The sequence below is a fragment of the Monodelphis domestica genome, chromosome 5, assembly GCF_027887165.1.
Source record: "Monodelphis domestica isolate mMonDom1 chromosome 5, mMonDom1.pri, whole genome shotgun sequence".
Lineage (NCBI taxonomy): Eukaryota > Metazoa > Chordata > Mammalia > Didelphimorphia > Didelphidae > Monodelphis > Monodelphis domestica.
Window position 1 is genome coordinate 287,206,211 of NC_077231.1, and position 14,247 is coordinate 287,220,457.

A 14,247-nucleotide genomic window follows, 5' to 3' on the forward strand; every position below is an offset into this window, starting at 1 on the left:
GACTTGAGCTGGGTCTTGAGAAGAATTCTGTGAAGCAGAGGCGAGAGTGTGCTCTCGAGACATGAAGGATGGATGGCATGCAGAGAGATGGTGTGCACGTGTGTGTGAGTAGAACAGAGGTAAGACCAGTTTGAACTGTGAAATGTAGAAAGGAGACTATCGTATGAGGTATAAAGAGAAATATTGTATGATGTAGCAGTAAAGATTGGTTGGGGGCCCTCCTGTGAAGGGCTTTAGAAGCTAAAGGGAGGAGTTTAAATGCATGACTATCCACTGGAATCTGTTGAGAAGGGACATGGTCAGATGTGCACTTCAGAAAAATCCTTTTGGCAGCTGTGTGGAGGACGGGTTGAATTGCAGAGACACCTAAAGCAGAGACCTATAAAAAAGGCAATTGCAATGGTCTGGCCACAAGACATTGAGGGCCCAAACTAAGATGGTGTTTGATAAGTAGAAAGATGGTGTCAGGAACAAGAAATGTTTTGGGGGTAGGAATGGCAAAAGTTTGGCAACCAATCTGATGTGTAGGAGAATGAGTCAGAATCAGAGAGCTGAGAATGACCCCCAGATTGCTGGCCTGGGTGGCTGCAGAATTTCAGAAGAGAGTGGGCTTGGAAGGAAAGATGATGAATTCTGTTGGAGATATCTCTGGGACGTCCAATGCAAAATGTCTAATAAAATATAAATAGCTTTATGAGTTATCCACCTAGAAATGATAATTAAATTTTTGGGAGCTGATGGAGGTCATGGAGAAAAAGAGCATGGAGAGAGAAGAGGGTATAGGGCAATATTTTAGAGAATACCCAAAGTTATGCACATGATATGGTGCAAAGCTGGTAATAGAGAGGTCAAGTAAACCAGGAAAAGGAGTAGAGAGAAATACAGACAGTAGAGAATATCTGGGAGAAGAGAGTGGTTGTCAATATCAAATGCATACCTACATCAAGAAGGATTATAATCCATAAGACATCACATTTGGTAGTGGAGAAATTATGGTTAATCTTAGAGAAGTTTCATTTGAGTATTGAGTTCAGAATCTCAGTTGCAAAGAGTTGTGGATGAGTGAAAGACGAGGGAGTGGAGGCAAGTAGAGGCAGTTTTTTCCTAGAAATGGCTGAGAATTGAGGAGAGAGATGATAGCTTGAGAGGAGGTAGTATGGACTAGTGAAGTTTTTTTTTCATAGAGTAGACTTTGACATACTTTGAAAGCATTTGGGGGAGGAATTAGTTAATAGGGAGAAGTTGAAGATTATAAATAGCAAGAGTTGGGGTGATTGCAGATACAGTCTCCTGGAGAATTTGGGAAAGAATAGGAATGAGTGCACATGTAGAAGGATTGGCCTTGGGAAAGAGAAAGGTCACATCATTGTCGGAGTCTAGAGGAAAAAGAGAGAATTATGTCAAGGCATTTTGAGATAAAGAGAATGAAAGAAGAGGATAGGCATGCTGAATGGCCAGTGAAATGACAAGATTATTAGTTGAAAGAGAAGGGAATGGAAGCAGGGGGTGTGGGAGACATGAGAAGGGGATAGAACATCTTGATAAACATTTGTGAGCAAGGGAATCCCCACTTTAGATACTGGTAGAAGGAAGAGGGTTATGGTGGTATTGGCTCGATAGGTGATGGACCCCTTGGGTGGCAGCGATTCTGGTTGTTACATAGGCTTAAGTCTAGGTTTAACCTTGGCCTTCCTAGTGCAGGCAGCCCTGCTCTCCTCCTCTGGGATGTAGAGGAATCCCAGACCCTCTCTACCTATGACAGAGGGCCTAAGGACTATACTACCATTGCTGCCAGAGTCTCCTCTGAGATCCCTGGCTCTTTAGAGATATCTGTTGTATCAACTCTTACTGAAACTAGACTGGTTTGTTTATTTTTTAATTGAGCCTGAATATCCAATTATTCACTGAATTAAGACAATATTTCATTTATTTCCTGATTGAATTAACTTATGGAAATGTTAATGTCCTTATCTGTATTTTCCCTGTTTCTTGATTCTCACGGATGGACTTTTATCACTTGGAGGGATAATGATTATGTATGCAATATTTCTTAATTAGGATATTTTTTCATTTATCTTTTGAGGCAAAATAGAATAGTATTTCTGCCAACTCAGAGCTTGGGATTTTTAGAAACATTTTTCTAATCAGAGATCAGCTACTAGCAGTAATATAGTTTATGTATTCTTGTGAGGTAGTAAGAAGAAAGGTTTTTATGGTTCCCCAAATGAGTTAATACTGCCTCTTTTTTTCTTTTTTTAAAATAAATCTTTACCTTCCATCTTAGAATCCATACTGAGTATTGGTTCCAAGGCAAAGGCTAGGCAGTTGGGGTTAAATGACTTGCCCAGGATCATAGTCTAACTCCTTTTAAATCTCTATTTGCAGAGCTCCAAGCCTTACATGAAATGGTCCAGCAGAAAGTTGTTACCTTACTGAGTGACCCAGAAAATATCGTGAAGCAAACCCTAATGGAAAATGGAATCACTCGGTTATGTGTCTTTTTTGGACGTCAGAAGGCCAATGATGTCTTACTGTCTCACATGATCACTTTCCTAAATGATAAGAATGATTGGCATCTCCGTGGAGCTTTTTTTGACAGCATTGTTGGTATGTTTTTTACTTTGCTTTTTTAAATTCACCTTCAAAATGAAGTTTAATCTGTCATATAACAGGATGCCAATTTTAGAACTGGAAGGGACTCTGGAAGCCATCTAGTCCTGTCCCCTTATTTTAGAGACAAAGAAACTGAGGCCCAGGGAACTTGCATTACTTGCCCAAGGGTCAGCTATCAAAATGGCAAAGTCAGGATTTCACCCTGGATCCTTTGGCTTCCTCTGTGTCCAGTGACAGATTTATGAAATGTGGCAATACTGTTATAGGATTTTTCATCCTTCATACTTGTTTAGTTTAAGAATAAGAGGTCATGTATAAATTTTCATCCGTGTAGTTCTTATTTTAAATATGTTATAAAAATATATCTAAAAACTTGTTTCGCACTATGATTTTTACTGCATCAGGGTGCCAGTAAATCTCTCTTTTGAAAGGGACCTAGGGGACTTTCTAGTCCAGGCTTCTTACTCTGGGGTCCTGGAACTTTTTTTCCCTAATGCTTTAATAACTATTGAATCTGGTTGATTTTCTTTGCAATCTGTGTATTTTATTTTGTGTTTGAAAACTTGGTTTTAAGAAGAGGACCCTGGGGCTTCAGAGCCCATGAAAGGGGCCCAGGATACAAAACATATTCTGGATCTCTGACCTAGCCCACTTTGTAATGACTTCCTTTTTCAGGAACCCTAACAAATGGAATTTATTTGCAATTCTACTTGTGAATAAATCTGATTATTAAGAAGTTTTCTCTTAAGCTATGATCAAGTCTTTCTCTCTCCATAACTTCCACCTATTGCTTCCAGCTCTGACCTCTGGGCCAGGCAGTCCCTTTACCACATGACCACCAGATACTCAGAGACATCTGTCTTCCTGTTTTCCCCTGTGCTTTTATCACTCCACCCCTTAGCATTGTGACTTAGTAAGCAGTAATTTTTCTTCTTCACAGTAATTCTAAGCTTCATTTAGTTTCAGGAAAATCATTTCTAGTGTCTGTATTAAATAAAAGTTCCAAATGAAATGATGACTGGTCATTTTGGTCTTTGGGTCTAATCACTGAAAATAGCACACGCAGTTTTTATTTTAGTTAGGTTTGATTAAACCTGTGCCAGAAGCCCAAAGTCCAGTTGTCAGATTTCTCTGTGCATTCAGTGGAGAAGTCAGGAAGCACAGTCTTCCTTTTTCAACTTCCCAGCTGTGATTGGGTTGATGAAGCCTCTTGTGTGGTTACTCCTGCTGGATTAAGCTCCTCTGGCCTTGATTTTCCTCTGTGCTACTGAGTATCATGTACCCATTTAGTTTCTGATATTCTACACCTACAGTTCCTTGAACCTTTGATAAACCCTTTTTGCTTTGTTTTCTTGAATTTGCCCCATTTACTAGTTCAGGTACTTGATTATTTCGTGGTGGTTGCTCTTTCATTTACATTGTAGTAGTCATGGTATATGTTGATTTTTCGGCTGTTTACTTCACTTCAAATCAGTTCACATAAGTTTTTTCATGCTTCTCTATATTTATTATATTTGTCATTTCTGACAGCACAGTATTATTCCATCACAGCCACATACTACAATTTTCTTGGCCATTCTCCAGGCACAGAGCATCTGCTTGGTTTCTAGTCCTTTGCTACCATAACAAAATGCTCCTAGAATTATTTTGGCATTTATGAGGACTTTCCAAAATGGTTAGACTGATTGATGGCTTTACCAACATTGCATTCTTGTGCCTATCTTTGCTACCCTTTGCCATTTTTCTGTGTGAGGGATGGTATCAGGATTGATTTAATTTGCTTGTCTTGTCTTAGTGAGTTGACGCATTTTTTCATGTGATGATTAAAAGTTTGGATTCTTTTGAGAACAGTTTGTTCATATCTTTTTTCACTTATCCACTGGGAAAAGACTATTGGTCTTATGTAGTGGTTAGGTAGTTAAATTAGTTAAGTATTTGTTAATTATGTACTTGCTAGGTAACTTGGATATTAAACCCACTGTGAGAAATTTGATGCATAGATTTTTTTTTCCAATTCAACTGTTTCCCTTATCTTGGATCATTAGTTTTGTTTGTACAGAAGCTTTCAATTTTATGTAATCAAAATGATCGATTTTATGTTTTATAATTCCCTTTGTCCCTTGTTTTATTAAGAATCCATCTGCCTCCAGCTGGGAAAGATTTATGATCTGCTTCTCTTTGAATGTTTTTACTCCCTAGTTTTAATGCTCTCATCTTTCTCAGATTACCTGTTATTTACTATCTTGTACATGTTGTTCCCTGATAAAATGTAAACCCCGGGGGCCAAAGACTCTCCTCTTGGGGCTGGTATCCTCAGCATACCTCGTACATACAATGCCCTGCACGTAGGAGTTCCTCAACAAGTCCTTGTTCAGTTGCATTCTGCTAAGTCTTCATTATTGACCTTTTATAGAAAGATAGATGTGAAGAATTTGCATGGTTTTACAGGATGAACCATTGTTCCTGTCTGCTTTCTGTTCACTTTTCATTTTCTTTTTGTACCTGATTGGCCACATGGTTTGAAATTTGATGTTCACAAAGAAGTTTCTCTTGGCATTCATACACTGTCCTCAGAAAGAAATGGGAAACCTTGCTGTGTTTTTCCTTTTTGGGGAGGAGCAGACATGTGACGGTATTGTCAGGGGCATTTGCTGAGAGGTCATTGGCCCCTGCCTGACTGTTGTCTGAATGAGAGTGGCAGCATCCAAGAGCTTATCCCAGGAGGCAGAGGCAGTGTCTGTGCTTCCTGTTGGGCACTGGTGTGCTAATGGGAAACTGGAGCTTCATGCCTGGACAAAGGTTTTTGCAGGTTAATGGTATAGGGTTTGTGAATCTCCTGCCTGCATGTTCCCTAGAGGAGATGGAGGTTTTCTGATTCTCTTTTTGGGATTCATTGCTGTTACTTGATTTAAAACTTCAGTGCATTGTCGTTACTCTCCATTTTAGCAGAGTACACAGAATATGCCTTTCGTCTGTCAGATGAAGTTCCAGAGTTCTGGATTTTAGATGGTACAGATATCCCTCTGTATTGGGTGCTGGAGGCGCCCAGTGAGGGGACCAACACGGGGGCACTGTAGTGCACAGAGCACCAGACCTGGAGTCAGGAAAATCTGAGCTCAGATCTGGCCTGACACATTGTAGCTGTGTGACCCTGGGCCAGTCACTCTTTTTGCCTTAGTTTCTTTATCTGTAAAATGGGCATCATAATAGCCTGTACCTTGTTATGCGGTTCTAATAAGATAATCATTGTACAGTGCTTAGCACAATTCCTGGCTCATAGGAAGCCCTGTATAAAAGTTAGTTCTTAATATTATTCACGTCTTATATTGCAGTTTCCACTTCATGTTAATGGCTTGTAACTATAAAACCAAAAAGTTTAAAAAATAATTTTTAGACTGATCAGAAGCTGTTCTGGGTTACAAACTTTGTTGTAAGGTAATAGCAAGTTGTAAAGCTTTAGTTTGCTTTCTGATAATCCAGGAAAATGAATGATTTTAAAGTTTCTGTGAGACTTAGTGATATATAGAGGAAATAAATAGTAACTGACATTTATATTGCACTTTAAAAAATTTCATAGTTATAGACATTTATCTTCAGCAACTGTATGAGTGAGGTAGATACTTTAGGCATGTTCCCCTGTTTAGAGATGGGGAAGCTGAGGCCCAGCCATAAAATGACAGTCATGGTCACTGATGAGATGTAAGCCTTAATGTGATATTAGTCTGACCTGTCTTCTTTGGGACAGTTTGGCTATTGCACTTCTAAAAGGAATTTCTTTTAAAGCTCTTTGTACCCGGGCCTCATCCTATCTTGTGGTCCATGTATCCTTCTCTTCAGCTTTCCCTTCTGTTCATCACACATGGCTCTCTGTCTCCGGAGTCTTTCACTTGGCATTGGCCATTCCCTATGGTTGTCCTCACATCCATGGCGTCCCTCTCTTCCCGAAGAGCCACCTTCCCTGATTCTCTCAGCCAGTGGCTTCCCTCCCAGACCTTATTGTGTTTAGTGACTTTATTGATATGAATTTTTCCTCATTACAAGTGACGTGGTGGATAGAGACCTCGGGGCAAGTCCTGTCTGGGACCTTGGCTGAGCGACCCTGGGAAACCTTGCGAGGTGATCCTCTAAGCCAGAGAGAGACCTTCAGCTAGGAGCTCAGGAAACCAATGAAATCACAGCTTGTCTCTTTATCTCCATCCTGGTTATAGTCTGTATGGTGGAGGGAGACGGAGAGAGAGTGTCAATATTTGTGTCTCATTATTTTTTGATGTTAAACTCTTAGCTCTTTAAGAGCAGGGATTATTTTGTTCTTTGTACCATGCGCTAGCAGGCCCTGAAAAGCTGCTTGATTGAGATTCATAATGTGCTCAAATTAAGAAACAAATCTATTATGGTTGGAAAGCTGGCATTGCCGAGCCTGGTCTGACTGCCCATTCGTGAAAGCATTGGTATTCTTCTCCTGAACCCACCTCAGCAGTGCCTGGCACGCATGCTGCCTTGCAGCTTCTCCTCCCACTTGAGACTGCCACGTACTTCCTGCCCACAGAATGCTTTTCATTTCCTGTCCTGCCCTGCAGGTTGCTGCTTCCCTCTAAGTAGTCTTTGTTGTCCTAGGGATGGACCTGGACTTTCTTCAACTATTGACTTCTTCAACCCCTCTAAATTCTCATTTCCCATGTAAAAAGGGATTCTTATTCCTTTTTTAATTTAATGGGGGACCTGGAAATCCTCTTACTATAGAGATGTGCAGGGATTAACCAGGCCACAGTGACAGGAAGTAGGAACCGGAGAGCCCCCTGCTAGACCAGTGTCTGTTGCAGTCTGTCAGTTGCTGACAGTTGGGTGGTCAGTTGTAGACAGTTAGGGCTGGCAGTTGTGGGGAAGTTGGCTGCTGGGCATGAGTGGTCATTGGGGGTTGGTTGTTGGTGGTGTGGTTGGTGATTAGTTGATGATTGGAAGATATATATATATATATATATATATATATCCATATATGCTTTGATTCTGCCTGGTAAGCTGAGCTGAAGGGTGATCAGCTGGACTTTCTCTAATGGCAGTTACAGGTAGATACAGGCATTTTTAAGTAGTAAACTAAATTGTTAATTGTTAAAAGCTGCTAGAAGTTTTCTTTTCTCTGGCTTAAAGGAATAACATTAATTTACAACTTTATTATATTCTCATTAAAACTTGTTATAAAAAGCTGCTCTCTTATTTTATCAAAACCCCTATTTTAACCCTTATACCATCAATGGAATTCATGTCTTTACAGCAAATGTTCAAGAACAAGTAGAAATTTGGATCATATTTGATGTCTGAATTCTTCTACCTCTGGCTTATGGTAATTGAATTTTGTGTTGATTTCCTCAGAGGAAGAAGACATGGCATTTATTAAAGTAGCTTCTTTCCTCTGGCATCACTGGGCAATAGGTTTGGCCTCTTTAAGTCCCCTTTGTTGCTTTTTAAAAAAATGATGTGTTCATTGTCATTATGCACTGTTTTTGCTTTTCAGGTGTTGCTGCTTATGTTGGCTGGCAGAGTTCTTCTATCCTTAAGCCTCTGCTACAACAAGGCCTCAGTGATGCAGAAGAATTTGTTATCTTCAAGGCTCTCAATGCCCTCACCTGTATGTGCCAGTTAGGCCTGTTGCAGAAACCTCACATCTATGAATTTGCTTGTGATATTGGTAAGTTCCTGACTGCTCACTGTGCCTTCGTAGAGAGTTGAAGGATACCTGGTAGGGATCTGTAGAAATGCCTTGGCATGAGGAAGGATCAGCATTGGCTACAATTTGAAATCATTATATGGGTCGGTCCTGTTTCTCACACTTCAGCAGAGGAATGATTTCCTTGTTCTCAGCCCTTTAAGTCATTTTGGTTAGTTTCACATGAAATCCCATGTAATTGTAAGCAGATCTGGCTTACTCTTTAAAGTTGTTTATATGCTATCACAGTCTGCTTTTGGAAGACACTGATCCATTTATTTCCAGCTTTTAAAATTCATTTAAAACATTGGTAAAATTAACACTGAACCAGTAAATTTATAAATATGTTAAACCTAAAGGCATCTGGAACATTTTTGGTCCATTGATCACTATTTTCATATGGCAAGCAGTTGAAGATTGACAACTGGCTTTATACTGAGTGAAAAAAGCAAATTGGAAAAATTGCCTTTTCAGTAAAACATTGAATTGTTTTTTATCTATTTCCTCAAGGAGAATTAATAGCTCAACAAATCATTAGACTTTGAGGATATATTTACTCGTGGTAGTCATTGAAGAGTTATGAGGAGCTATGGATGTTGGTTGTTACAGAAGTTCATAAGCAAACAGATGGTCTTAGACCTCATATTTAAACTATGTAGAAGAACTGACTTTGTAGAATTTTAGAATTACCCAGCCCACATGCCTGATTAAGATTTGGTCTAGCTGGAGTTATTACAAGAAACAGTCTGAGTTTTAAGATTTGGATTTCATGTTTTTAAATTTTATAATTCTGTGACTGTTTATGTTATTTGCCGATTCATCATTGATGTAGCAGCTTCCATACTATCCTAACCATATCCTCTGTATCATTTGTTGCTGTTGCCTAAAGGTGTTCTGATACTCTGTATTTTATAATAAGTTATGTATGAGTTTGTCTATTCAAAGGAATCCTTAGCCTCGATTTACAAGCAATAGGGATTTTCTATATATACATATAAGTAATAAAATTGCATTTTTAGAAAAAAGTTTCAAGTAGTATTCCAAAAGCAATACGATAACCCATTTAATATTCAGAGAAGGTGAGTTGACCTGTGTGAAACTAACCAATATGACTTAAATAGTTGAGAAGAAAATCTTAATTTAGAGCAGTTTGATAGAAGAGCATTAGATTTGGAATTAAAGAGCTCAAGTTTAAATCGCTTTTTTGTCATTTATTACTACCTTTATGATGATGGACAAATTAGTTCCTCTTTCTAGGCATCAGTTTCCTTTTTTTTAAAATGAAGGAATTGAAGGAGATGACTTTTGAGAACTCTTCCAATTATAAATTATAATCCTATTAATTGTTCTCCCTAAGTAAGTCCAAACTAGTAAGGTTTACTATATTTTAGACTTTATATAATTATATTTGTAAGTCAAGTCAGGGGAAATTACATTTTCCCTTAATTCTATGTATTTTTCTTGGTTGATTATATCATTTGACTTTGACTTTATTCCCCCATTAGATTGTAAACTAATTGTGAGAAAGAAAAAGTAGAATAAAGTATATTTCAGTCATATCATAATTAAGGACTTAAGATTTCTTGGGTGAATTTATTGTAAAAGTTGATTTTAAATTTATGAAAGATATGTTCACTTTTTCATTTTGGTTTATTTGGCAACATCCATTAATCTGAGGTTTACTGTATTATGAAGTTGATGTAACAGACAAAGCTTATTAAAAAAGAAATGATCAAATAAAGAAATGGGGAAATTGCTTCTTTGATTTTAAGAAACTTAGAGAATGGTTATATAAGTGATTCTGAGTTATTGAAAAATAACAGTTGGGACATTTTATATATTTATCAATACATCTTCTATGTAAAAGTTTTTAATTTCAATATTATAAATAGTCATCAGCTAAAACTTTTAGATTGTTAAAGATTTGGGCTATCAACTATAAAGTTCTTATTTAACTTCTCTTTATTAGTTGAAGGTTATGTTTGCCCTTTTTCATATTTGAATATATTCCTATAGGAAGGAATACAGCATAGATAACTTCATCATAATGGAGTGTATGTGTGAGGATAATTTAATTTAGTATTGTAAGGGATAAAAAAAAATTAAGGACTAAATATAAGAGAAATATGATGGCTGAAATGAATATATCTTAAGTCAAATGACTTTTTAGCAGTATTTATTTATAAAATAGAGGGAAAACGTGAAAGTAGAGAAATGAGAAAGAGGTTAGAAAAGGTATCTATCCTATCACACTAGATAATTACTCTGGCTCAGTTTGAATCAGGCAGGGCTCGTTAACTTTCCACTGGAGGACCATGGATCGGAGGGGCTGGTGGTGAATAAGTGAGGGTTCCTGCTACGAGATCCCCTCCAAGACAGGGGCCTCTCCAGAAGCTAGTCCCTTTAGGAGCCAGGAGAGGAGTCAGCCCCTTTCACTCACCAACATGGTAGTCCAAGGTCCCAAGCTAGAGCTCCTCTAAGGCCAAGTTCTAAGGAGAAAAAGTTCATCGCAGGAAGTTGTAACTACTTTTTTTTTTTAAATCCTTACCTTCCATCTTAGAGTCAATACTGTATATTGGCTCCAAGACAGAAGAGCAGTAAGGGCTAGGCAATGGGGATTAAGTGATTTGCCCAGAGTCATACAGCTGGGAAGTGTCTGAGGCCAGATTTGAACCTAGTACCTCCCGTCTCTAGGCCTGACTCTTAATCCACTGAGGCACCCAGCTTCCCCCTGCAACTACTTTTAAAGACCCTTCTTTGCATCACTTCCTGTGCTTTTCTTCTACTTTACATGGACCAGTGACAGTTTTAGAATTTTCTTAGGATTGCCGAGGGGGCAGTCAGAAATTTCTGAGTTGTCTAGCATGTGGACCTCCCCTCACTTAAGGAAATGTAGGGGTTTATATGCTTCTGATGATTAAATCTAAAAGTGGGCAAGGGGAGAGTTAATCCCATTGTCACAGTATGTAGAAAGAACTTGATGAATTAATCCATTATGCATGATGTCAAAGTTGACATTGTTGGTGGCATTGTTGGGAAAGAAATTGATAAATTTATGTTTTGGGCAGATTGTGTTGAGACTATTCCAGAAACTGCTTTCATTCTCTCTTCTTTTCTTTAGCACCCTTTCTATGTCATCCCAATCTCTGGATACGCTATGGTGCAGTGGGATTTATAACAGTGGTGGCCCATCATTTAAACATTGCTGATGTCTACTGCAAACTAATGCCTTACCTTCATCCATTTATCACCCAGCCAATAATACAGGTATAATTTTTCTGACTTGGAACTCTTTCTTTATGTTCAAAGATTGTTTGTTTATTGGAGAATTTTAAAAATAAATTACTGTTTACTTAGATATTAGTATTCTTACAATTCCTTGCAAGACAATATTGCTTTTATAGACCTGATAACTTGATGGTAATCAAAATTAAATGGCATCTGATATGATTTTATACAGTGTCTTTTAATCTTCATTTTTATTATGTAATATAGTAAAGCATCTGTTGTTAGATGATATACAATCTAGCAAGGAAACATCTTGATGAACCAAATGTTAGTCTTCTAAGTTTTTATTGCAAGAAACATAATTCATTTTGACTAAAATCAGCATTTATGATTATTTGGGAAAAGTTGTTTTCAAAAGTTTAGTGTGCAGAGGACAGAGTCAAGATGGTAGAGTAAGAAGATGCTTTTTGCCTAGCTTACACAGCATACCTCCTCTACAGTGATCTAGAAAATGCACTAAACTGAATGTTTATTGGGAAATTAAAGAAAAAAAATTACAGCAAGTCTTTTTTCGAACCAGGGCAGCTTAGGAAGATAGACTAAAAGGTCAGCAAGGGTAGCAATGGTGGGGAGCACTATTACACCCAGGGACAGAAAGAGGAATGAGACCATCAGGGCAGAAAGTTCTGGGGCAGAAGGAGAGCCCAGGGGATCCTTGAAATATGACTGAGTATAGGACCAGGTTGCTATCTGGCAGCTCTGGCCTGTTACCCAATTCTAAATCAAAAATCCATGTTGGAGAAGAGCATTTTTCAGGAAGAATGGCCTCATTCTAGCTGTGCATTGAGCAAGGAGCAAGTTCCAGAAATTCTGGAGCAGATACTTGGTTCTAATCTTTAGCCCAGGGTCAAAGTCTGCAGTCAGGAGGCCTAGGCCAAAGCAGAACCTTTCAGTGAGTGAACAGTGACCAAGTCCAGCAGCAGTTTTCGGAAATTCAGCCATTCATAAGCCAATAGACTTGTGTCAGAAACTTATGGAGTTTAGATGAAGAGGGCAATAAACAGACCTCTCTTCAGATCACACAGATTTGGGAGCACTAAAAAAGTGTAGGCCCCCAGACTAAGCTATGAAAGTAGTAGAAGGATGTGAAAAGACAAACATTTGGACATCAACATCACCCCTCCCTCCACCCTTCTAAATGTACAGAGCTCAAGACTAATATAAAGTCCAAAGATTTGACCATAAAGAGTTACTCTGGTGACAGGAAAACTTGGGACACAATCACAAAAGAGGAGTATCACTTGAAATCACATCAACAAACAGAGCAAGCCCCAAAAGAATTCCTAGAAGAGTGAAAGGGTTTTTTGGAAAAAAAATTATAAAATTCAAATGAGAGCTATGAAAGAAAGAGATGAAAAGAAAATTACACAACTTGGTGAAAGAGGTACCTTAGCGACCTTACTGAAGAAAATAAGTAATTAAAAATTAGAATTGGTGAAGTGAAAGCAAATGACTCCACAAGACACTAAGAAATATTAAAATAAAGGTAAAACTCTAAAGAAAATAGAAGAAATTATGCAATATCTTGTGGGGAAAACAACTGACTTGGAAAACAGAGAGATAATTTAAGAATCAAAGGACTACCTGAAAGCCATGAACAAGAGGAGCCTAGATTTCATATTTCAAGAAATCATAAAACTGCCCAGATCTTTTAGAACCAGAAGGCAAAGTAGAAATTGAAAGAACCTATTGGTCACCTTCTTAAAGAATCCTTAAAATGAAAACTTATGAAATATTATAGCCAAAATCCTAACTGCCAGCACAAGTGAAAAATTCTGCAAACAGCTAGGGAAAAAAAGTCAAATACCAAGGAGTCACAATCATGATGACATAATTTTTAGTAGCCACCACCTTCAAGGAACTGGGAATGTGATATCCCAGAAGGCAAAAGATTGAGGCTTACAAACAAGAATAATCTACTCAGCAAAACTGAATATAATCCTACGGAGAAAAAATGGACCTTTAATGAAAAAAGACTTTTAAGCATTCTTGATGAAAAAAACAAACCAGGAATGAGTAGAAAATTTGATATACAAAGGACTCCACACAAAAAAGTAAATATGAGTAAAGTATCATAAGGAACTAAATGTTTTTTTTTTAGTTTCTCCTAGAATTATTATAATCACATTTTTCTGCAGCCATACAAATTTCAGGTATGAAAGAACAATGATAAAACTATAGCATTTAAGCCCCTTTTCAAAGCAGTGACGGTGTACCAAAACCTCAGTATGAACTTCAAAAGAACAAGGACTGGGGGGAATCTGAGGAAGGCATAAAATTCACAAGTTAGACAATTTTTGGAATGAATTAAATAGGATATTATATATTTTAGGTAAAAAGCATCTTTAAGAGAGTTAAAATATACAAAAAATTAGAACTAGCCAGAGACTTTTTAAAATTAGTTATTGGGAATATAATAGAAACTAACAATTAATAGTTGACCATAAAAGATATAGGGATGTAGTATTAGAAAAGGGGAGAGTAGACTTTTCTCAGTTAACATTATTTCTTGGCTTTATGATTTCACCTTCATGGCAACCTTTTCAGAGCTCTATAGCTGGCTCAGCCTTTCTTTTCTGAGTCATTGGCTCTTTTACTCCACTTTTTTTGATAATGTGAACTGTTTACATTCTTGTATGGGGCGA

At 37.8% G+C, this 14,247-nt stretch overlaps 1 protein-coding gene across 2 annotated transcripts in view; it reads left to right on the top strand.

Annotated features, from left to right (window-relative positions):
• PIK3R4 (phosphoinositide-3-kinase regulatory subunit 4) overlaps positions 1-14,247 on the top strand; it is a 62,604-nt gene that overhangs the window by 12,199 nt on the left and 36,158 nt on the right. For both annotated transcript variants that reach the window (XM_056800262.1, XM_056800263.1), the window contains exons 7-9: positions 2,386-2,607; positions 8,123-8,296; positions 11,436-11,581. In XM_056800262.1, the coding sequence (XP_056656240.1) occupies positions 2,386-2,607; positions 8,123-8,296; positions 11,436-11,581 (542 nt within the window). The remainder of the gene's footprint in view (positions 1-2,385; positions 2,608-8,122; positions 8,297-11,435; positions 11,582-14,247) is intronic.